The 25891-nt window shown below is 38.8% G+C and overlaps 1 protein-coding gene across 1 annotated transcript in view; it reads left to right on the forward strand.

The window, feature by feature from the left end:
• Window positions 1-25891, forward strand: part of LOC150093978 (ubiquitin carboxyl-terminal hydrolase 25-like) — a 551531-nt gene that overhangs the window by 327968 nt on the left and 197672 nt on the right. The window contains exon 12 of the mRNA XM_090413163.1: window positions 17867-17962. Coding sequence (XP_090269289.1) covers window positions 17867-17962 — 96 coding nt within the window. The remainder of the gene's footprint in view (window positions 1-17866; window positions 17963-25891) is intronic.

The raw sequence follows: 25891 nt of genomic DNA on the forward strand, positions 1-25891 counted from the left end.
AATAACAGCAGAGTTGGATAAAGTAAATGGTTACACAATGATTATGCTGGAGTTTGCAAAGGCATTTAACAGAATACTACATGGAACTCTGTTATGCAAATTAGAACAAGTGGAGATGTATATGACACTGGTAAAACGGATAAGAGGGTGGACAGATATCAAAGATTGGTATATGAGAGGGCAGAATTGAGGTGAAAATAGGTGACCAGTGGTGTTCCTTGAGGTTCGGTGCTGGGACTGTTTAATTTGTACATAAACAGTATAGAAAATAACCTGAAAGGAAAACTTCAGGAAAGTTGAATGAAGGTGTGGTTAGTAGGGATGTGAGGATTAGATTTTTTGCTTGGAGAGTTGTGCATGAGTGGAATGAGTTGCCCCCAGAGTCAGTTGTGAGAGCTTTATTTGTTAATGGGTTCAAGAAGAGGTATGAAAAATTGTGTGGATAGTTTGGGTCTCCTGTGATGAGTTTTCAGACTCCATGGAGGTAGCCATACAATAATAATAATAATAAAAGTTGTGTTATTTGGATCTAACACTGCAACAACTTCAGCTATATTCTTCTTAACAAATTCGCCATCAGAATATGGGCGTTTAACAGAAGCAATATTCCATGATATAACAAAACTAGCTTCTGTCGGTCTATCCATTTCCTTGCTGAATGTTTCCAACAGTCTGCTGGCTATTAGTTGATGATTTTAGCATGTTGACTTGTTTTTCTGTAATTCTGATTTAGGTGGATAATGAGATGAAACATTTTTGTGATTTGTTTCATAGTGGTGTATGAAGTTACTGGTTTTGTATTGACTAAGTGACCCATTGCAGATAAGACACAAAGATTTACCTCCTTTAACGGTGAATGCAAAATCTTCCTCCCACTCTTGGTTAAAATTTCTGTTTTCATCTTCACACATCTGGAAAGATTAGAGAGCAGAAGGAGGGTTGGTGGTGGAATAATGATGTACAAGTGGCAGTGACAGCTAAGAGGAAGGCAAAGCAGAAGTGGGATGAGTCAAGAGTGGAAGAGGACAGAGAGGTGTACAAAGAGAGAAAGCAAGAAGCCAAGAGAGTTGTGGCACAGGCGAAGGCCATGGCATATCAAGATCTGTATGATCAATTAGAAACAAAGGAAGGACAGAGAAAAATTTACCAACTAACGAAATGTAGAAATAAAGCAGCTAAGGACATCTTACATGTGAGGCAGATCAAAGATGCTGAAGGAAGAGTATTATGGAGGGATGTGGACATAAGAAACAGATGGAAAATATACTTTGAGGGACTTTTGAATGAGGAAAATGCAAGGACTCACAGAGGAGATGGGCAGCCTTCTGAGGGGATGGTGCAGAACATCAGTAGAATGGAAGTGACGGAGGCCATGAAGAGGATGAGGAATGGAAAAGCGGTGGGCCCCGACAGAATTCCAGTGGAGGCATGGAAGGCACTGGGGGAAGAGGGAATTGACCTGCTGTGGGACCTGTTCATGAAAGTTTGCCAACAGGAAAATATACCCGAGGAATGGAGGGAGAGTACTCTTGTTCCCATCTACAAGGGTAAAGGGGATGCACAAGACTGTAAAAATTACAGAGGAATAAAGTTGATGTCCCACACAATGAAGATCCTAGAAAGGGTTCTTGATGGTAGATTGAGGGAGGAGGTGGAGATTGCAAAGGAACAATTTGGCTTCATGCCTGGTAGATCAACAACAGATGCTATCTTTGGGTTATGACAGATGATGGAAAAATATCGAGAGAAACAAAGGGAGCTACATCTGGTATTTATTGATCTGGAGAAAGCATACGATAGAGTGCCAAGGCAAGAAGTCTAGAGGTGTCTGAGGGAGAAGAAGGTGCCGGAGAAATATGTCAGGTTGGTGCAGGAAATGTACAGAAATGTGAAGACAAGTGTTCGGACCTGTTTGGGACAGACAGAAAGTTTTCAAGTAACAGTTGGCTTGCATCAAGGGTCAGCATTAAGTCCGTTCTGTTTAATATTGTGATGGAGGTGGTAACAGAGGAGGTGAGAGAAGATGCACCTTGGACAATGTTGTATGCAGATGACATCTTGCTGTGTGTAGATTCAAGAGAAGAAGCAGAAACTAAACTGGAAAGATGGAGAAAAGTGCTTGAAGAGAGAGGTATGAGACTGAGCAGAAGTAAGACAGAGTATATGTGTTGTGCAGTGGGCAGCGGCCAGGAGACAGATCTGGAGCTGGAAGGAAATGTCATCAGGAAGGTGAGAGACTTTAGATACTTAGGTTCAACAGTGGAAGAAGATGGAGGAGCTGAGAAGGAAGTGGGATGCAGGATACAAGCGGGTTGGAGGAACTGGAGGGAGATGGCTGGAGTGTTATGCGATAAGAGGGTGCCGATCAATCTGAAAGTCAAAATTTATAGGACAGTAGTGAGGCCAGCTATGACATATGCTATAGAAACTGTGGCCCTGAGGAAAAATAACATCAGCAGGATGGAAGTAGCAGAGATGAGAATGCTTAGGTGGATGTGCGGTGTGACCAGAAAGGATCATCTGAGAAATGACTGTCAGGGGAACAGTGAAAGTTACGAACTTAGGAGCGAAAATACAGGAGGCAAGGTTGAGATGGTTTGGTCATGTGATGAGGAGGGAGGACGAATATGTGGGAAGAAGGGTCATGCAGATGGATGTGCAAGGAAGGCGGAAACGTGGGCAGCCAAAGAAGAGATGGAGGGAGCTGGTAGAAGAGGACTTGAAGATGAAGAACTTGGATGTGGTGACAGCCCAAGACAGGAAGGTGTGGAGGAGACTCATAACAAACAGTGACCCCACTTAAGTGGGAGAAGCTGTAGAAGAAGATCTTCACACTTTTGCTTCTTACAATTTGATGATTCAATCTAATTCCTTCACAAAATTTTCACAGACACTTTAATTTTTTTGAAGTGTCTGTGAAACAACACAACCAAACTCTACAGTGCCAAGTGTCACACTAACACTCCACTAATTTCACTTGCCACAACACAGCCACATGATACAATCATGCGATTGCAAGCCATACCCACTAAAACTAACATTGTCAGCAACAACTTGTATAATTGCTGATTCTCCAGCATAATTCTTCCTTGCTGATCTGAAATTTCTTTAATCCCTGACTCAAATCTACCATTTAAAATTACCATTTAAATTCTTAAATATATTTAATCATAATGAACATAACTTACATTTTAATCCAGTGGACTTTCCGTTTATACCCAGTAAATAATTACAAATCTTGAAAAGGAGCTCAGTCAGTCTATTTCCATGAGCCGCACATTGTATGTCAAAGATCTGCATCAGCAGCGGTGGCCACAGTTTGGCCACCCCTGCTGTAGTGTTTTCTATCATCATGCTCTCACTGCTTGTTTCATATAGGAGTCTTTGAAGTAATTATTCCAGGCATATAGAATATCTATCCTCATTTTGTTACGTAGAGCTGTTTAAACATTTTCAAATATTTTTCACTAGAATTGGTACCTGTTATTACTTTTTTTCTAGTTTTTAGTTTATTCATATTATTTCCTGATGAAGTGAAACAAAGTATTTCATGAAACTAATCAAAATAAAAACATAGTTTCTGCGTTTGACATCTTTGTTGGTGAATTTATAACAGAAGAAATAGTTCTAAAAATATCTGTCTTCACTTTTCATGTCACCTTTATTATCTCTGATTCTTTTTATACTATACTCTTTCCTCCCTTTCTAAGACTTTTCAATAGCTTCTAGAATATCATGCCACCTTCCTGATATTTATTTTCTATGTTCTTACCAAAGTCAAAATTAATATTTGGTAAGAAATAAAATTGGAACTCAGCCTGTTTACAGCCAATTCAAAGAAAAGGAGATAAATGTCAGCAGTCAAACTATCAATCTGTTTCTCTTACTTCAGTACTGTTTAAAGTAATGAGGATAAGAGTCATCAATCTGGAGAACTGTCAATGACTTCCAGTATGGATTCTGTTATCATCAGCTTTTCTGCAAATCTCACCTACATCACTAACCTCATATTGTAAGATGCTCTAATATTTGGAAAGATTTGAAGAACCCGTGCAACCACATTTGAAATTTCCAAGGCATTTACAGGATATAATGAATTTAGTTTAATCCTTTATCCCAGTGAGAGCAAACAAAGTTTGCACCTGAAAATATCTTCAGGACTAAATAAAGTGTTGCACTATCTTATCCCAGTAAGTAGTGTAACACCAAGGCAACTCGTGGCAAAGGTGGAGCAAGCTACCAACACTCCTAACCCAGTATCTCCCATAATGCAAAACACATTTCCTATGTGGATATGTATATTGTTATGCATTAAGGGATTGGCCATCTACCCAGACTAGTTTCGACCTTTATTGAGGTCTCTTCAGTGGGAGCCAGGCCCAGAGCTGGAGATACCAGGCAGAAGCAGTAGCAAGTCATCTTTGCCTATAGGAGTTGCCAAAAGGTTTATCACCTTTTTTTTAAAATTACTCTCGATTTAGAGAAAGATGTTGAAAGTTTATTTATCACTAGGTTTGACTATAATGAATTTAGTTTAATCCTTTATCCCAGTGAGAGCAAACAAAGTTTGCGCCTGAAAATATCTTCAGGACTAAATAAAGTGTTGCACTATCTTATCCCAGTAAGTAGTGTAACACCAAGGCAACTCGTGGCAAAGGTGGAGCAAGCTACCAACACTCCTAACCCAGCTCTGGGCCTGGCTCCCACTGAAGAGACCTCAATAAAGGTCGAAACTAGTCTGGGTAGATGGCCAATCCCTTAATGCATAACAATATACATATCCACATAGGAAATGTGTTTTGCATTATGGGAGATACTGGGTTAGGAGTGTTGGTAGCTTGCTCCACCTTTGCCACGAGTTGCCTTGGTGTTACACTACTTACTGGGATAAGATAGTGCAACACTTTATTTAGTCCTGAAGATATTTTCAGGCGCAAACTTTGTTTGCTCTCACTGGGATAAAGGATTAAACTAAATTCATTATAGTCAAACCTAGTGATAAATAAACTTTCAGCATTTACAGGATCCTTGCCTTGTGCCTTTTATAAAGTGGAAAGGCTTAGACGTTGGTTATACATTCTTACTAAATAGCTTAAGGAAATTACAATGTACAATAGAATATACATTAAAATAAATTTTAACACGCTTCCAATATTTCGGCAACGTCACGTTGCCATTATCACAGGAACTTAAATACAAGACACGTGCACGCAAGCACAACACACAGTAAATGAGGAATGAATCAGGAAGCTATTCTTTCTCCTAAAAGTCCTGATGGTGCTCCTTAGCGGGCAATGTTGGTATTCTTGGCCGATTGGGCTGAAGGTCTTCTGATGTAGGTTTCCCAAATTTGGGGCAGTCTCATGCACCCAAATTTGTTTAGATTTGGATAGTTTTGGATTGATAGGGCTGAGGCTGATTCCATGAATAATCTTTCATATTTGAATTTACTACGGTGTATTATCGTGGCTTTCTTCCACCGTATAATATGGTGGGTATCCAGCGCATGGTCTGCAAGACCAGAGTGGCTGTATTGGTGAAACCGGATGTAGTCCTTTTGTTCTGAAATTCTGATATTAGCTGTCCTGCCTGTTTGGCCAAAGTAGGACAGCTTACAGCTGCAAGGGACTTGGTATACACCAGGTAAGTCTGGGGGGGAGGTTGGTCTTTAGTGGAGCAAATAAGGGATGCCAGTCTTTTATAAGGTCTGTAACAAGAAGTAAAGTCATGTTTTTTTAGGATTTTTTTAATTTTTTCAGAGGTCCCTCAGATATAGGGTATGGTGATGGATTTAGAGTAATCCTTGTTGCGGGGGGGGGGTATTGGTTTCAATATTTTTTGGATTTTTTTTGGGGGGGGGGTAGCCATTCTCTAAGAAAGTGTTGAGAATGTGGTTTAGTTCTGTGGTTAGGGCATTGTCATTTGAACCGATAAGTTTAGCCCTGTTGTGTAGTGTCTTAATGACTCCATATTGTTGTGAGGGGGTGGTGGGATTGTTGGTGAATGTATCTGCCTGTATGGGTGGGTTTTCTATAAACTGAGAAAACCAAGGTTCCATCAGGCTGGCAGGTGACTAGTGTGTCTAAGAAAGGAAGGCAGTTGTTTTTTTCTTCTTCCAGGGTGAACTTGATTCGGGGGTGTTGGTTATTTAAGTGTGTTAGGAAGGAGAGGAGTGCAACAGAGCCATGTGGCCAAATAGCGAACACCTCATCAACATAGCGAAGCCATATGGTTGGTTTTTGTGGGGCAGAGTTTAAGGCTTTCTCTTCAAAAATCTCCATTTAAAAGTTGGCCAAGGGTGGGGAGAGTGGAGAACCCATGGCTGTCGTCTCTGTTTGTTTGTAGAATTTTCCTTGCCAAACAAAATTGCCTGAGTTCATTGTGAACTGAAATAGGGCTGTGATATCAGAAGGAAATTTAGCTTGGATTAGCTCTAAGGATTCTTTGAGTGGGACATTTGTGAATAGGGAGGAGACATCAAAACTGACCATTACGTCGGTGTGTTTGAGTGTAAGGTTTTCTATGCTGGCTTTGAAGTGGGCTTAGTTTTTTATGTGTGAAGGTGTGTTCCCAGTATAGTGTGTGAGGGCTTTGGTTAAATGTTTAGTTAGTTTGTATGTGGGGGAATCAATGCCATCCACTATGGGACATAATGGCACAATTTCTTTATGTATTTTTGGGATTATATTTCAGCCCAATCAGCAAAGAATACCAACATTGCTCGCTAGGGAGCACCATCAGGACTTTTAGGAGAAAGAATAGCTTCCTGCTTCGTTTTCCTCATTTACTGTGTGTTGTGCTTGTGTGCACGTGTCTTTTATTTAAGTTCCTGTGATAATGGCAACGTGACATTGCCGAAATATTGGAAGTGTATTAAAATTTATTTTAACGTATATTCTATTGTACATTGTAATTTCGTTAAGCTATTTAGTAAAAATTCAGATTTTCTTCTAATGCAGGTGTTCCCTACAGCTCTTATTTCACTCTTATCCTATCATATAATTCATTGAAATTCATTTTTTTTTTTTTAAGAAAAAAAAATTGAATTTTATATTGTAAAGAAGAACATGTAAGAAAGTTTTAAAGCAAATAAAATTTGAGCAGCTTTCAGATGTGAACTGTAGACTAAAATACACAAATATATCATTCAAGAAAAAATGAAAGAGTTTGAGAACAGGATAAAAACCTTGGAGATTCAATGGCAAGCACTGAAGAAACCATTGATTGATTCAGCCAGAGAGGGATCTGGTGAGGTTATCTGCAAGGATACAAAAATCAGAACACCATGGTGGACACAGGAAGTTAAAGAGGAAGTGAAGGAAAAGAAGAAAACATATCAAACGTTCCTGGAAAATAAGTCAGCTTGTTCTCTTAGAGAATACAGAGACAAATGTAAGAAAGCTAAACACTTTGTAAAACTAGCTAAACAAAAGTCATTGGAAAACTTTGGTAAGAACATAGAAAATAAATATCAAGATGGTGGCAAAATATTCTGGAGGTTGCTGAAGAAGCTCAGAAATGGAGGAAAGAGTGCTGTAAAAGGAATTAGAGATGATAAAGGAAACATGTAACTGGAGAAAAATATATTCAGTACGATGCAGTAATGATGCAGTAAAAAGTGCCTTAGAAGACAGAAATATAAGATCTGATAATGTTGGAGTCTTGACAGATAACAGATCTATTCGGAGGAAAATTGTTCTTAGGAAGTTAGTAATGATGTAAGTTTTTTTTTTATGTAGTACTATCAAAATGTTCTCCCCCCCCCCACCCCCCCCCCCCCCCACCCCCCCCCCCCCCCACCCCCCCCCCCCCCCACCCCCCCCCCCCCCCACCCCCCCCCCCCCCCACCCCCCCCCCCCCCCACCCCCCCCCCCCCCCACCCCCCCCCCCCCCCACCCCCCCCCCCCCCCACCCCCCCCCCCCCCCACCCCCCCCCCCCCCCACCCCCCCCCCCCCCCACCCCCCCCCCCCCCCACCCCCCCCCCCCCCCACCCCCCCCCCCCCCCACCCCCCCCCCCCCCCACCCCCCCCCCCCCCCACCCCCCCCCCCCCCCACCCCCCCCCCCCCCCACCCCCCCCCCCCCCCACCCCCCCCCCCCCCCACCCCCCCCCCCCCCCACCCCCCCCCCCCCCCACCCCCCCCCCCCCCCACCCCCCCCCCCCCCCACCCCCCCCCCCCCCCACCCCCCCCCCCCCCCACCCCCCCCCCCCCCCACCCCCCCCCCCCCCCACCCCCCCCCCCCCCCACCCCCCCCAAAAATAACCTGAAAGGAAAACTTCAGGAAAGTTGAATGAAGGTGTGGTTAGTAGGGATGTGAGGATTAGATTTTTTGCTTGGAGAGTTGTGCATGAGTGGAATGAGTTGCCCCCAGAGTCAGTTGTGAGAGCTTTATTTGTTAATGGGTTCAAGAAGAGGTATGAAAAATTGTGTGGATAGTTTGGGTCTCCTGTGATGAGTTTTCAGACTCCATGGAGGTAGCCATACAATAATAATAATAATAAAAGTTGTGTTATTTGGATCTAACACTGCAACAACTTCAGCTATATTCTTCTTAACAAATTCGCCATCAGAATATGGGCGTTTAACAGAAGCAATATTCCATGATATAACAAAACTAGCTTCTGTCGGTCTATCCATTTCCTTGCTGAATGTTTCCAACAGTCTGCTGGCTATTAGTTGATGATTTTAGCATGTTGACTTGTTTTTCTGTAATTCTGATTTAGGTGGATAATGAGATGAAACATTTTTGTGATTTGTTTCATAGTGGTGTATGAAGTTACTGGTTTTGTATTGACTAAGTGACCCATTGCAGATAAGACACAAAGATTTACCTCCTTTAACGGTGAATGCAAAATCTTCCTCCCACTCTTGGTTAAAATTTCTGTTTTCATCTTCACACATCTGGAAAGATTAGAGAGCAGAAGGAGGGTTGGTGGTGGAATAATGATGTACAAGTGGCAGTGACAGCTAAGAGGAAGGCAAAGCAGAAGTGGGATGAGTCAAGAGTGGAAGAGGACAGAGAGGTGTACAAAGAGAGAAAGCAAGAAGCCAAGAGAGTTGTGGCACAGGCGAAGGCCATGGCATATCAAGATCTGTATGATCAATTAGAAACAAAGGAAGGACAGAGAAAAATTTACCAACTAACGAAATGTAGAAATAAAGCAGCTAAGGACATCTTACATGTGAGGCAGATCAAAGATGCTGAAGGAAGAGTATTATGGAGGGATGTGGACATAAGAAACAGATGGAAAATATACTTTGAGGGACTTTTGAATGAGGAAAATGCAAGGACTCACAGAGGAGATGGGCAGCCTTCTGAGGGGATGGTGCAGAACATCAGTAGAATGGAAGTGACGGAGGCCATGAAGAGGATGAGGAATGGAAAAGCGGTGGGCCCCGACAGAATTCCAGTGGAGGCATGGAAGGCACTGGGGGAAGAGGGAATTGACCTGCTGTGGGACCTGTTCATGAAAGTTTGCCAACAGGAAAATATACCCGAGGAATGGAGGGAGAGTACTCTTGTTCCCATCTACAAGGGTAAAGGGGATGCACAAGACTGTAAAAATTACAGAGGAATAAAGTTGATGTCCCACACAATGAAGATCCTAGAAAGGGTTCTTGATGGTAGATTGAGGGAGGAGGTGGAGATTGCAAAGGAACAATTTGGCTTCATGCCTGGTAGATCAACAACAGATGCTATCTTTGGGTTATGACAGATGATGGAAAAATATCGAGAGAAACAAAGGGAGCTACATCTGGTATTTATTGATCTGGAGAAAGCATACGATAGAGTGCCAAGGCAAGAAGTCTAGAGGTGTCTGAGGGAGAAGAAGGTGCCGGAGAAATATGTCAGGTTGGTGCAGGAAATGTACAGAAATGTGAAGACAAGTGTTCGGACCTGTTTGGGACAGACAGAAAGTTTTCAAGTAACAGTTGGCTTGCATCAAGGGTCAGCATTAAGTCCGTTCTGTTTAATATTGTGATGGAGGTGGTAACAGAGGAGGTGAGAGAAGATGCACCTTGGACAATGTTGTATGCAGATGACATCTTGCTGTGTGTAGATTCAAGAGAAGAAGCAGAAACTAAACTGGAAAGATGGAGAAAAGTGCTTGAAGAGAGAGGTATGAGACTGAGCAGAAGTAAGACAGAGTATATGTGTTGTGCAGTGGGCAGCGGCCAGGAGACAGATCTGGAGCTGGAAGGAAATGTCATCAGGAAGGTGAGAGACTTTAGATACTTAGGTTCAACAGTGGAAGAAGATGGAGGAGCTGAGAAGGAAGTGGGATGCAGGATACAAGCGGGTTGGAGGAACTGGAGGGAGATGGCTGGAGTGTTATGCGATAAGAGGGTGCCGATCAATCTGAAAGTCAAAATTTATAGGACAGTAGTGAGGCCAGCTATGACATATGCTATAGAAACTGTGGCCCTGAGGAAAAATAACATCAGCAGGATGGAAGTAGCAGAGATGAGAATGCTTAGGTGGATGTGCGGTGTGACCAGAAAGGATCATCTGAGAAATGACTGTCAGGGGAACAGTGAAAGTTACGAACTTAGGAGCGAAAATACAGGAGGCAAGGTTGAGATGGTTTGGTCATGTGATGAGGAGGGAGGACGAATATGTGGGAAGAAGGGTCATGCAGATGGATGTGCAAGGAAGGCGGAAACGTGGGCAGCCAAAGAAGAGATGGAGGGAGCTGGTAGAAGAGGACTTGAAGATGAAGAACTTGGATGTGGTGACAGCCCAAGACAGGAAGGTGTGGAGGAGACTCATAACAAACAGTGACCCCACTTAAGTGGGAGAAGCTGTAGAAGAAGATCTTCACACTTTTGCTTCTTACAATTTGATGATTCAATCTAATTCCTTCACAAAATTTTCACAGACACTTTAATTTTTTTGAAGTGTCTGTGAAACAACACAACCAAACTCTACAGTGCCAAGTGTCACACTAACACTCCACTAATTTCACTTGCCACAACACAGCCACATGATACAATCATGCGATTGCAAGCCATACCCACTAAAACTAACATTGTCAGCAACAACTTGTATAATTGCTGATTCTCCAGCATAATTCTTCCTTGCTGATCTGAAATTTCTTTAATCCCTGACTCAAATCTACCATTTAAAATTACCATTTAAATTCTTAAATATATTTAATCATAATGAACATAACTTACATTTTAATCCAGTGGACTTTCCGTTTATACCCAGTAAATAATTACAAATCTTGAAAAGGAGCTCAGTCAGTCTATTTCCATGAGCCGCACATTGTATGTCAAAGATCTGCATCAGCAGCGGTGGCCACAGTTTGGCCACCCCTGCTGTAGTGTTTTCTATCATCATGCTCTCACTGCTTGTTTCATATAGGAGTCTTTGAAGTAATTATTCCAGGCATATAGAATATCTATCCTCATTTTGTTACGTAGAGCTGTTTAAACATTTTCAAATATTTTTCACTAGAATTGGTACCTGTTATTACTTTTTTTCTAGTTTTTAGTTTATTCATATTATTTCCTGATGAAGTGAAACAAAGTATTTCATGAAACTAATCAAAATAAAAACATAGTTTCTGCGTTTGACATCTTTGTTGGTGAATTTATAACAGAAGAAATAGTTCTAAAAATATCTGTCTTCACTTTTCATGTCACCTTTATTATCTCTGATTCTTTTTATACTATACTCTTTCCTCCCTTTCTAAGACTTTTCAATAGCTTCTAGAATATCATGCCACCTTCCTGATATTTATTTTCTATGTTCTTACCAAAGTCAAAATTAATATTTGGTAAGAAATAAAATTGGAACTCAGCCTGTTTACAGCCAATTCAAAGAAAAGGAGATAAATGTCAGCAGTCAAACTATCAATCTGTTTCTCTTACTTCAGTACTGTTTAAAGTAATGAGGATAAGAGTCATCAATCTGGAGAACTGTCAATGACTTCCAGTATGGATTCTGTTATCATCAGCTTTTCTGCAAATCTCACCTACATCACTAACCTCATATTGTAAGATGCTCTAATATTTGGAAAGATTTGAAGAACCCGTGCAACCACATTTGAAATTTCCAAGGCATTTACAGGATATAATGAATTTAGTTTAATCCTTTATCCCAGTGAGAGCAAACAAAGTTTGCACCTGAAAATATCTTCAGGACTAAATAAAGTGTTGCACTATCTTATCCCAGTAAGTAGTGTAACACCAAGGCAACTCGTGGCAAAGGTGGAGCAAGCTACCAACACTCCTAACCCAGTATCTCCCATAATGCAAAACACATTTCCTATGTGGATATGTATATTGTTATGCATTAAGGGATTGGCCATCTACCCAGACTAGTTTCGACCTTTATTGAGGTCTCTTCAGTGGGAGCCAGGCCCAGAGCTGGAGATACCAGGCAGAAGCAGTAGCAAGTCATCTTTGCCTATAGGAGTTGCCAAAAGGTTTATCACCTTTTTTTTAAAATTACTCTCGATTTAGAGAAAGATGTTGAAAGTTTATTTATCACTAGGTTTGACTATAATGAATTTAGTTTAATCCTTTATCCCAGTGAGAGCAAACAAAGTTTGCGCCTGAAAATATCTTCAGGACTAAATAAAGTGTTGCACTATCTTATCCCAGTAAGTAGTGTAACACCAAGGCAACTCGTGGCAAAGGTGGAGCAAGCTACCAACACTCCTAACCCAGCTCTGGGCCTGGCTCCCACTGAAGAGACCTCAATAAAGGTCGAAACTAGTCTGGGTAGATGGCCAATCCCTTAATGCATAACAATATACATATCCACATAGGAAATGTGTTTTGCATTATGGGAGATACTGGGTTAGGAGTGTTGGTAGCTTGCTCCACCTTTGCCACGAGTTGCCTTGGTGTTACACTACTTACTGGGATAAGATAGTGCAACACTTTATTTAGTCCTGAAGATATTTTCAGGCGCAAACTTTGTTTGCTCTCACTGGGATAAAGGATTAAACTAAATTCATTATAGTCAAACCTAGTGATAAATAAACTTTCAGCATTTACAGGATCCTTGCCTTGTGCCTTTTATAAAGTGGAAAGGCTTAGACGTTGGTTATACATTCTTACTAAATAGCTTAAGGAAATTACAATGTACAATAGAATATACATTAAAATAAATTTTAACACGCTTCCAATATTTCGGCAACGTCACGTTGCCATTATCACAGGAACTTAAATACAAGACACGTGCACGCAAGCACAACACACAGTAAATGAGGAATGAATCAGGAAGCTATTCTTTCTCCTAAAAGTCCTGATGGTGCTCCTTAGCGGGCAATGTTGGTATTCTTGGCCGATTGGGCTGAAGGTCTTCTGATGTAGGTTTCCCAAATTTGGGGCAGTCTCATGCACCCAAATTTGTTTAGATTTGGATAGTTTTGGATTGATAGGGCTGAGGCTGATTCCATGAATAATCTTTCATATTTGAATTTACTACGGTGTATTATCGTGGCTTTCTTCCACCGTATAATATGGTGGGTATCCAGCGCATGGTCTGCAAGACCAGAGTGGCTGTATTGGTGAAACCGGATGTAGTCCTTTTGTTCTGAAATTCTGATATTAGCTGTCCTGCCTGTTTGGCCAAAGTAGGACAGCTTACAGCTGCAAGGGACTTGGTATACACCAGGTAAGTCTGGGGGGGAGGTTGGTCTTTAGTGGAGCAAATAAGGGATGCCAGTCTTTTATAAGGTCTGTAACAAGAAGTAAAGTCATGTTTTTTTAGGATTTTTTTAATTTTTTCAGAGGTCCCTCAGATATAGGGTATGGTGATGGATTTAGAGTAATCCTTGTTGCGGGGGGGGGGGTATTGGTTTCAATATTTTTTGGATTTTTTTTTGGGGGGGGGGTAGCCATTCTCTAAGAAAGTGTTGAGAATGTGGTTTAGTTCTGTGGTTAGGGCATTGTCATTTGAACCGATAAGTTTAGCCCTGTTGTGTAGTGTCTTAATGACTCCATATTGTTGTGAGGGGGTGGTGGGATTGTTGGTGAATGTATCTGCCTGTATGGGTGGGTTTTCTATAAACTGAGAAAACCAAGGTTCCATCAGGCTGGCAGGTGACTAGTGTGTCTAAGAAAGGAAGGCAGTTGTTTTTTTCTTCTTCCAGGGTGAACTTGATTCGGGGGTGTTGGTTATTTAAGTGTGTTAGGAAGGAGAGGAGTGCAACAGAGCCATGTGGCCAAATAGCGAACACCTCATCAACATAGCGAAGCCATATGGTTGGTTTTTGTGGGGCAGAGTTTAAGGCTTTCTCTTCAAAAATCTCCATTTAAAAGTTGGCCAAGGGTGGGGAGAGTGGAGAACCCATGGCTGTCGTCTCTGTTTGTTTGTAGAATTTTCCTTGCCAAACAAAATTGCCTGAGTTCATTGTGAACTGAAATAGGGCTGTGATATCAGAAGGAAATTTAGCTTGGATTAGCTCTAAGGATTCTTTGAGTGGGACATTTGTGAATAGGGAGGAGACATCAAAACTGACCATTACGTCGGTGTGTTTGAGTGTAAGGTTTTCTATGCTGGCTTTGAAGTGGGCTTAGTTTTTTATGTGTGAAGGTGTGTTCCCAGTATAGTGTGTGAGGGCTTTGGTTAAATGTTTAGTTAGTTTGTATGTGGGGGAATCAATGCCATCCACTATGGGACATAATGGCACAATTTCTTTATGTATTTTTGGGATTATATTTCAGCCCAATCAGCAAAGAATACCAACATTGCTCGCTAGGGAGCACCATCAGGACTTTTAGGAGAAAGAATAGCTTCCTGCTTCGTTTTCCTCATTTACTGTGTGTTGTGCTTGTGTGCACGTGTCTTTTATTTAAGTTCCTGTGATAATGGCAACGTGACATTGCCGAAATATTGGAAGTGTATTAAAATTTATTTTAACGTATATTCTATTGTACATTGTAATTTCGTTAAGCTATTTAGTAAAAATTCAGATTTTCTTCTAATGCAGGTGTTCCCTACAGCTCTTATTTCACTCTTATCCTATCATATAATTCATTGAAATTCATTTTTTTTTTTTTAAGAAAAAAAAATTGAATTTTATATTGTAAAGAAGAACATGTAAGAAAGTTTTAAAGCAAATAAAATTTGAGCAGCTTTCAGATGTGAACTGTAGACTAAAATACACAAATATATCATTCAAGAAAAAATGAAAGAGTTTGAGAACAGGATAAAAACCTTGGAGATTCAATGGCAAGCACTGAAGAAACCATTGATTGATTCAGCCAGAGAGGGATCTGGTGAGGTTATCTGCAAGGATACAAAAATCAGAACACCATGGTGGACACAGGAAGTTAAAGAGGAAGTGAAGGAAAAGAAGAAAACATATCAAACGTTCCTGGAAAATAAGTCAGCTTGTTCTCTTAGAGAATACAGAGACAAATGTAAGAAAGCTAAACACTTTGTAAAACTAGCTAAACAAAAGTCATTGGAAAACTTTGGTAAGAACATAGAAAATAAATATCAAGATGGTGGCAAAATATTCTGGAGGTTGCTGAAGAAGCTCAGAAATGGAGGAAAGAGTGCTGTAAAAGGAATTAGAGATGATAAAGGAAACATGTAACTGGAGAAAAATATATTCAGTACGATGCAGTAATGATGCAGTAAAAAGTGCCTTAGAAGACAGAAATATAAGATCTGATAATGTTGGAGTCTTGACAGATAACAGATCTATTCGGAGGAAAATTGTTCTTAGGAAGTTAGTAATGATGTAAGTTTTTTTTTTATGTAGTACTATCAAAATGTTCTCTACACCCCTTGATGGTAAATGTGGAATTTGATGATGATGGTGATGAAAAAAAAAAAAAATTGTTGATAATGTCCAATTCAGTATTTAAGATCAGACTCTCTTCTCAGACATACACTTAGCTCTGACTTCCCTGCTACAAACATGAACTTCTTTAGCATCCCCTCCACTTTCAACAAAACTTGGCATCCTGTTTCGGTCAAGGCATTATTTTTCATCTTTCCAGCTACCAACTGTGTGCAGTCTTTGGATACAGCTCTGATGTTTAGGGTGATGCTCTCCAGACAAGGGTAGTTTGGCTAATTGATGGCTCCTCTTTCTCTCACCGACTCTTCAGCCCATTTCTTGTATATGATTAGTTTCTGTATTATGTTTTTTTTTTTTTAATAGATAGTTTGACGGCACTGTTCAGCACAACTGACATCCATTATTTCCCTCATTTTGGGTCAGCCTACAATAACACAAGCAGTAGCTGTTCAACATCCATTTACAATTGAATTGCTAACCCATGGCTAGTCCATTTACATTTATCCTATTGAACAACCTTCCAAATGAAGTATTCCCTGAAGACTACAGCCTCCAGTTTTTCAAAAATAATATAAAAAAACAGATTACTTACTTTTCTCTTGACCCATGCTCAACCAGTGCATTGATTAGTTATAGGTTCTGCAGCCTCTTGTATGTGAGATGTAAAAAAGTCATGCAGAGACATAGATCTATGTTAAAGATTATATTTCAAAGAAAGCAAATTTAATAAGTAATCATTAATTTAATAATAATTTTCTGGCCTTATTGGTCAAGTGGATAGTATTCTGTTCTCCTACCATTGGCTATGTTCAAATCCAATTATAGCATTTTGTGAAAGTCTTTAAGTGGTAGATGATTTTCACCACCCTTCATGAAGCTACCACCATCATGCTCATTGAAGGCCTGAAGTAGCTTGAAAAGTACCGTTTGGTATCCAGAGCATAGTTGCATGGATTATCTAACTTACCCATAATATTCAATTTGCTATATCTTTACAACTTTTTATGAATAATGATAATTTTCATTGAAAATGATATGCTTTGAGAATTAAATATCATTTATTTATTTATTTTTGTTTCACATGGGTAAATTCAAACTTTAAGATCCTATGAAAGTTTCAGGGATGGTGGAGAAATTTCTAAAATTACCCTGTAGATTAACTGGTTTTATATTTATAGTATATAAAAATTCTTTTTTAAGATCAGCCACAACATATATAGATGACTATTTGCCACTTCTGAACCACAGTAGTTAATGTCAACAACTCGTTCATTTTTAGAATGCTATGAGATTGTTGCTTCTCTTTCTTATCTCCATTAAGCTTGAGTCCATATTGCTTTTTTATGGTGCTTTCTTCATAATGTCATGAAACATGAACCATGTCTCCAACCAGCAGATTTTAGGTGTGTGAAAGCTAATCCTGCAATGACATGGATATTTGTAAAGGTCTTTAGGCAACAGATGGTTTTCATGATCTAGTGTGAGATAATCTTTTGCTTATCAGAGATTTAAGTATGGCATGAAAAAAGTACCATTTTTGGTTGAGTCAGGGACTGGATTATCTGATCTTCAGCCTACCCAAAGTACTAATATACCATGAGTTTATAGCCTTTCATGAGTGAAATGCACATAAAATAATCAGCATGACAATATAGTTCCTAATGAAAATAATTAAACAGTGCAGGGGTTTTCTCTTTTGAATTATGATATCATGAAACAGGAATAGATATTGATCATGTGTGGTGTGTGTGTGTGCGTATGTCATTATTGCATGACATATCTGATTATGTGAGTGATTGGATTCCTTCAACAGAAATCTCCAAGTTTATCCAGTTTAAACTACATTTTATTTGTGCTGCTGAATTTCAGGAGTCACAATCTCAAATACCAATTTTCATTCACATTTGGATGGACAAAGTGATACAAATAGAGTAATTTGCATTGTTTAAATGTGCCAGAAAAGGGGGGGGGGAACCTCCTTAAAAAGTATTAAACAATGAGTATAAATAAAAGTTAGTTTTCCTGTATATATAATTTTTTCATATTTACATTTAAGAGTTAAGTTTCATAACTTTCAACTATTCTTTCACAGGTATATGGAGTACAACAAAAATATTACTCGTTCTAAAAGGGAGGAAGTGCGGCTTTTAAAAGAGAAAAGAGAAAAACTACAAAGTAGACTTGAGAAGTAAGATATGAAATAATTTCTCTGAAAATAATGCTGTCAGTGAAAAATTTATGTTATTCAGATTAACTGAATTCCTCCTTTTTTTTTTTTTCCTGTTTTTAAAATGGTTAAAATCTAAAATTAATAGGTAAAATTTTGCTTCTGTATAAATAATGCTATACTACATCATTTTTTTTATGGATAGGTTTATTATTGTAGGACTATTGAGAGCATCCTTTTGAAATGAATCTAAATGTTTACCTAAAAATTAAAATTCATTTTACATTTGTAACAACATTGTTTGGCATGGCATTTTAACATACAGGTGAAGTCAAATTTATAACTTCAACCAAAGGACTGGTGAAAAACCATAAATATTCTCACTGCAAAAGAATATCTTCAGAGTTCCAAGAAATGTCGTCTTAGACATACTAAGTAGATGACTTCCATCACTTAGTGAAACACCTGCTACCTTGCATATTGAAGGCATGAAGTAGATGGTTCCTTTTTTGTTTCTCCCACAAAAGTGGCTTTCTACCTCCCTCCCTCTTTTATTGCATGTATTGAGAATGATACCCTTCAGTTGCATGCCAGACATACTATGCAGACAGTGTGAATGCCTTCATTTGAGGGACAGTAGTAAAGTGCCTCTCCAATTGGATTCAGTGTACATCCAACTAACCATGCCTGGAGAGAATGTAATGTAATATATGAGGGCGCTGTCAAGGCCATGTTATGGGGAGACAGGGTGCCGCCCTTCATATGGGTAAAACACTCAAGAGCATCTGCTCTTATTTGCAGACTCCTACTGTTTAACTCTTCATTACTATTTTGCCAACACAAACCATGAAAAGCAAAGCTCGTAGTATTATCCTGATTAATTTGTTTATTTTTAATAAATCATTATTCAAAAAAGAGTGAAAATAAAACAAAATTCAAATTCTCGCACACCTCCTCAAAAAAAATATAAAAAAATTTACATCCATTTCACTGATATATTGGGCAAGCGTAGGTGTGATGGGGAAATCACCACCAACAAGTGGCTTTGGTAGGAGTGGTTATAGACCTAAAAGTGAATTGCTGTGTTTATTTGCAAATGATAAGAGTACCAGAAATATGGGAGATGAAATTGTTTCACTGATTCAATTTATTTGCTGCAAAATAGTTGGAATAAGTAAAATGCAGTTCAGTGAAGATAATATCTTGAGTGGAATAGAAATGGAAGAGTACAACGTTTATTTCACGTAGATAGAAAGAACAAGAGGGGGGAAGGGTGCTACTGCAGCAGAATTATGTCTATATAAGCTAGACGTGAAAGAGGGAAATAGTTGCAATGTTTTGAGGCAGTGAGGTTGCTGAAGGCCAGGGGATGCAAAGGGTAGTGATAAAGAATTGCATAAGCAACTTGGATTAGTGAACAAGGGAAGGTGATTATTATGGGTGATTTTAAATATGGCATTATAGATTGGAATGTTAATCAGTATATGAAGGAGGGCACATAAGAATTGAGAGTTTTAGATCTAATCATTTCATCAGAGGATGTGATTGTGAGTGGGTTTTGCACTTACCCCATTTGGTGAGAGTGATCATGAAGTGATCACCTGGGTTGTAGCTGGCCATATGAAAACTTCTGTGAGGAAAGGATATGTGTGGAAGTATAAGACTGGTGATTATGACAACCTCATTCCAGGCTACAGCTTGGAGCTGTAGCATGGAATGAGGAATTGTGCAGTAAGGAAATAAATGCTACTTGGTAACTGACAAAGAAATACTTAACAGCATTAATATGTGAATGTATTCCTCAAAAGGCTGAATAAAGTAGATGTAAAATGGATGAATGAAGGGATTAAGTATGAAATCTGGAAGAAGAAAGTGCTTTAGAGACAGCACAAGATGATTAATAGTAATAATTACGAAGAGTATAAAGAGCAGGCCAGGAATAATAGTCAGTAAGGGCATTAAAAGTGCAGCGCAAGCAGAAATTAACAAATCGGGCCAAGGAAAACCATCGTGAATTTGTTGATGTGGCGAATAGAAAGAAGAATGATTATGGTAAGATATGATATAATGTTAATGGATGAAAGTGGAAGATTGGTAACTGCTACAGAGGATGTAGTTGAGGTATTCAGTGAGCATTTTCATCAGGGTGTTTAATCCTCAGTGAAATCAAAAGCTCAAGTGTAGAGAATAAAATGAGAGAAGACTTAATGGTGAGCAAGCAAGATGAGTTAAGTAAGCTAGATATTAATAAGGCAATAGGACTTGATGACTTATTACCATGTGTCTTAAGGGAATGTTCCAAGGAGTTAGCATCAGCTTTGGCCTACCTGTTTAACAAGAGTTTTGCAACAGTACAAGTTCCAAAGGAGTAAAAGGGAGATGAAATTGTTCCACTTCAAAAAAAAAAAAAAAAAAAAAAAAGGTGATAAGGCTACAAATTATAGGTCAACCTGTTTATCTGGGATTGTAGTTAAGGTATTAGAGAGGCTGGTGGAATACCACTGGGTTGATAACAGTGGTATTCTTTGTGCTTTTCAGCATGGGTTTGTTAACTTGCTTATGTGCTATAATGAGGTGACAAATGTGTTGGTCAAAGGAGCTGCATATGCATATACAGTGGCATTTGTTTGATTGCCACACCTGCCACAAGTTGGTAACTAAACTGAAGCAGATGGGATTGGATGATAGATTAGTGAATTGGATAGGCAACTGGCTCTCAGATTGGCATCAGCAAGTTGTGTATGGAGATGCAGTAACCCAGAAGAGGTAAGTTACTAGTGGTGTGTCATAAGACTGTTTTATTATTATTTTCATGTCATAGGATTATGTTTTATTATTCATTCATTATCTGAGACCTCTAGGGAGTCAAGGCCTCATCGAGGGAGGTTGTAAATCATCCGAAACCAGCTGTCATGCGTTCTCTTAAATTCATTCACAATAGATGCACTCACTGCTCTGTGAGAGAAAAAACCCAGTTCTTACCCCTTTCTTGACTGTGAACAAACTTAACTTCCATGGATGCTTCCATGTTCTCTTCCCACCTTCCATATAACAAAAAATTTCGTCAGACGATATCCTATAACACCCATTCAAAAGTTTATAGACCTCTATCATATCACCCCTCTTTCTCCTGTTAACCAGTCTGTAATCCACATACTCGCGATCTGTCCTCATAATCTAAATCCCATAATCTTTGTAACTCTTCTTTGTACCCTTTCCACATATTTCTAAATATTCTCACTCAAAAGAATATCTTCAGAGTTCCAAGAAATGTCATCTTAAGCATAACTAAGTAGATTATCTTAGTGAAACATCTTCTACTTTGCATATTGAAGGCATGAAGTAAATGCTTCTTTTTTGTTTCCTCACAAAAGTGACTTCTATCTCCCTATAAAGAAGCTGATGTGAAGTCATAACATCAGCTTCTTTATGCCCTTGGAGTCTGTTTTGGGACCATTGTTATTTAATTGTATATTAATGATATTGGGAATGGTTTAACTGGTGATGTACAACTATTTGCCAATGATGCAAAACTGTAGAGAGTGATGAGGAATTAAGTGGACAGGAGGACTTGAATAGATTGTATGAGTGGGCAACAGTGTGGAACTGTCAATTCATTGTTACATAAAGTAAGATTCTGAAATTTGGTAGGCAACTGTAGGTTGCAAAGTGTACACTTGGGGAAATTTTGGAGGAAGTTAAGGAGACAAGGAATCTTGGAGTGGTGATAGACAAGTATCTGAAGTTCAGAGGTCACATTGCACAAGTTGTGAAGTCATCACATCAGTTTATGGCTATGATGCAGAGAACCTTAACATGCAGAAATAAAGAGGTTCTGGTTCCATTGTATAAGGTCTTGATCAGGCCTCATATGGATTATTGTGCACACATTTGGTCCCGTGGTTTTCTTGGGGATATATAGAAAAGGTCCAGAAAACACTGACTAATATGTTTACTGGTCTTTGGGATGTGGAATATGGAGACAGATTGAGGGAATAAAGTTGGCAAAGCCTAGTCAGTAGGAGAAAGAGAGGGGTGTGATTGAGCCATTCAAGTTCGTAAAGGGTTGTTATCATGTTTATGTGGAAGAAATTTTTCATAGAATGGAGGAAGGGCATAGAACAAGGGAACATACCTGGAAGCTGGATAAGAAGGGTGTGAGCAGGGGGCATAAAGAGCAGATTCTTTGCATAGATTGGTGAATGGAATGCATTGCCTGACATTGTGGTGAATACAGATGCATTGAATTAGTTTAAAGCCTGGTTTTGATGGTCTTTGGTCTGATAGAAATTTACAAGATATTATTATTATTAAGAGAGAGACCTCTGGGTAGTTAGGGACTCATCAAGTGAAGTCACATATTACCTGCACTAGCTGTCATACATGTTCTTGAATTCATTCACACTACCTGCACTCACCACATCCATTGACCCACCCTCCATAAAGAGAAAATTTCCATCTGCTGATATCCTGTATCACCCTTTCAGAAGTTTGTAAGTCTCTCAATCATATAGCCTTTCTATCTCCTGTTTGCTAATATCTGCGGTCCACATAAAAGACAATCCTGATGTCTTTTAAGACTTTCCTTTTTCATTCTTTCCACTGTATCAGAATCACTGTGGAAACATGTCACAATAGTCCAAGTGAGGACTTATAAAAAGCAAAATGACTTTCTTATTTTTACATGTCAAAGTTCATTTCAGCATTGCAGTTATCCTCTGAGTTGTGTTTGCAATCTTTGCCATATGGTCCTTCAACTTACTATCTACTAAATCTCCAAGATCCCTAGCTTGATCAGTTTCTTCTAACATAATTCCACCAATATAATATGACATTAGATATCTAATCAAGCCAAAGCGCACAACTTTACATTTACTGATATTGAACTGATAACCATTTTCACATGCCCACAAATCCAGCCTATTCAAATTATTTTGCAAGTACAGCATATCAGCTGCATTCCTGATTACCCCGCCTTTCTTTGCATTATCAGCAAATAGCTGAATTAAAAATACCAAGAAATTATATGGTTTAATCCTTTATCCAAGTGTAAGCAAACAAAGTTTGCACCTGAAGTATTTTCAGGACTGATATACACTCATATATATCAGTATATAGAAGCAACTCATGTACAGAAGCTAATGACTTCACATCACTTGCCTTAGTATCCCATAATATAAATTAAAGATACTAAGAAATTATATACTTGGTTTAATCCTTTATCCAAGTGTAAGCAAAGAAAGTTTGCGCCTGAAGTATTTTCAGGACTGGGGCAACTCGTATATAGAATCTGATGACTTCACATCACTTATCTCAAAGCACATACCTTATGGGTATGTATAATGCTATGCATTATGGGATACTAAGACAAGTGATGTGAAATCATTAGATTCTATATACGAGTTGCCCCAGTCCTGAAAATACTTCAGGTGCAAACTTTGTTTGCTTTACACTTGGATAAAGGATTAAACCAAATATATAATTTCTTAGTATCTTTAATTTATAGTATAACCAAGTGGAAAAACTTCCCAATAGCTGAATGTTTCATGTCAGATCCTTTCCAAGGTCATTAATGTGTAGATTGAAAACAGTGGACCAAGGACTGATCCTTGTGGTACACCACTGGTTACCTTAAATCTTGCAGATTCCCCCCCCCCCCCCCATATACCACTTTTTTGATATCTGTCACTCAGCTATCATCTCATCCAAGCCAATAGTTTATAATCCAATCCCATTTTCTCCAATTTATGCAACTGTCTTCACTACTGTATTCTGTCTAAAGCCTTAGCAAAATCCAAAAGTATCATAGTATATCCATTTCCCTTGTATAATTCAATAGTAATATTAGTATAGAATGTGAGCAAGTTGCTCAAATGTGACTTCCCTTAGCACACCATGTTGTTCATTACAAAATAGAGATTTCCAAAATCTCCACCACTCCAGAGATGCTGATAGGTTGATAGTTGGATACAATCAGTCTTTGCACCACCCTTATGCAATGGGATTACTATACATTCTTTCCACTCCTTTGGAATCTTCCCTGTTCTTAGACTCAAATTATATAGCCTGGTGAAAGGAATAGTCAGTTCAGCTGAACACTTTTAGCATCTATGTCAATATCCCATTAGTCCCTATTGTCAAATTCTTGTTGAGTTTGTGCAAGAGCTCTAATACTTCCTTCTCATACACCTTGAGTTTCTTCATCCATTGAAGAGATAGCAATGAATGCAATGTTGCATACATCAGGTTGATAGCTTTTTAGCAAAATGGGCAATTATTAGTTGAACAGTCACCTCTGCATCTGTCACTAGGAAGATGACAAAATGTTCTCAAAGCTATTGAAAAAGCTTAGAAATGGAGTGAGTGCTATAAAAGGAATCAGATGATACAGGAGACATGAAACTGAAGATAAAGATATTTTAGATGTCTGGAGTGGTTACTTAGAAAGATTTTTAAATGAAAAGTTTAAGTAGTGCATTTCCATACTTGAGATAGAAAAGCCATCAGAACTTAAAATGTGGAAAAGCACTTGAAATAGATGATATTAAACTAGAAATTCTCAAATTCTAAAGCATAAGTTTTACAGCAACTACACTGCAAAATTTTGAAAGCCTCGGAAGGTTGGATTCTAGTTGATTGGAGTAGAGCTCATAATGTTGTACCATCAGGTTTGTTTCTGTTTTAAGGTAATAAAGAATTAAATTTGGTTGGCTCTTCATCTTTGTTTATTTGGTATTCAGTGGATAACAACTAATGGAACACACCATGTGAAGGTGAGGATTGCCTTGGTTAGAAGTCCTAGTTTGTTCTAATTCCTTCAAGTTCATATGAAGATCTCCTCTTAGTTATTTAGCTTTCATCCTCAAGCAATGATCTGTGTGGATTGATTGTCAGATATGCTCCAGAAGACTGAAATATAAGATGCTGACAACATTGGAGTGCTTCCTAGTGATAGCCTAATTTGGAGGAAAATTTTTGACAGGACATGAGTAATGATGTGAACATAATTGTGTGGGACTATTATAGTATCCTGTACATTGCATTTTCTATTAGGAAATTGATAATGGTGGAGTTACTTTCATAGTATCCATCTGTTAAAAATTAAATAAAACTGAAGCTGAGAATACAAAGGAATTTCCCTTCTGAGTGTTCCAGGTAAGATTTATTCAAGGGTACTTGAGAAAGGCTAAGAAAAATTGTGATAAGAAACTCAAAGAACAAGCTAGGTTTCACACCGAGTGGAAGTTGTTAAGATCAGATTTTCACTTTAAGAGAAATAGTTGCAAAATTATGGTCATATAATATCTGTATTTAAATTTCATAGATTTAGAAAAGGCATACAATCAGGTACCAAGAAAAATTATTAAAAGAAAGAACCAAATGGCTTCAGTTCTGTGACGTAAAATTACATAAGCAGAGTGAATATTAGATCTAGCATTATTTCAAACCCAAATGTAGAAAGTACGAAAGCTTCGTAAGTTAATCAGAGCAAAGTGGGTTTAATATCCGCTTTGCTTATGGAATTTTGCATAGCCGAACTGAAGCCTTTTGGCTCTTTATTTTAATAATTACTTTTATGTACCAGCTAGGAGTTTGCTTATGAAAAATAAATTTCTCTGATATTTCAAGTTCCTTGGTACTGAATGAGGGTTTTTGCTCCCTTAAGGTTTCTGCCTGGTCTCTGAAAAGAACCAACCAGTTTGAAACAGCTGTCAGGTTAATGAAACCTTATCAGAAATGGACTAATAAAAGGCAAATATATAGATAGCTGGGCAGTCCCTATGTCTTTTAAGTAGTCCACACTAAGGCAATTCAGGGACACCAAGGAATGTATTCCCACAAGTTCTCTGGTTAACTTATGAAACTTTCATAGTTTATACATTCAGCTTTGAAATAATGCTAGATCTAATATCCACTTTGCTTATGTAACCAAGAGAAAAGCTTTTCAGA

This window comes from Typopeltis vanoorti, chromosome 23 (genome assembly GCF_054136105.1).
Source record: "Typopeltis vanoorti isolate ZY-2024b chromosome 23, IOZ_Tvanoo_1.0, whole genome shotgun sequence".
In the NCBI taxonomy this organism is placed as follows: domain Eukaryota; kingdom Metazoa; phylum Arthropoda; class Arachnida; order Uropygi; family Thelyphonidae; genus Typopeltis; species Typopeltis vanoorti.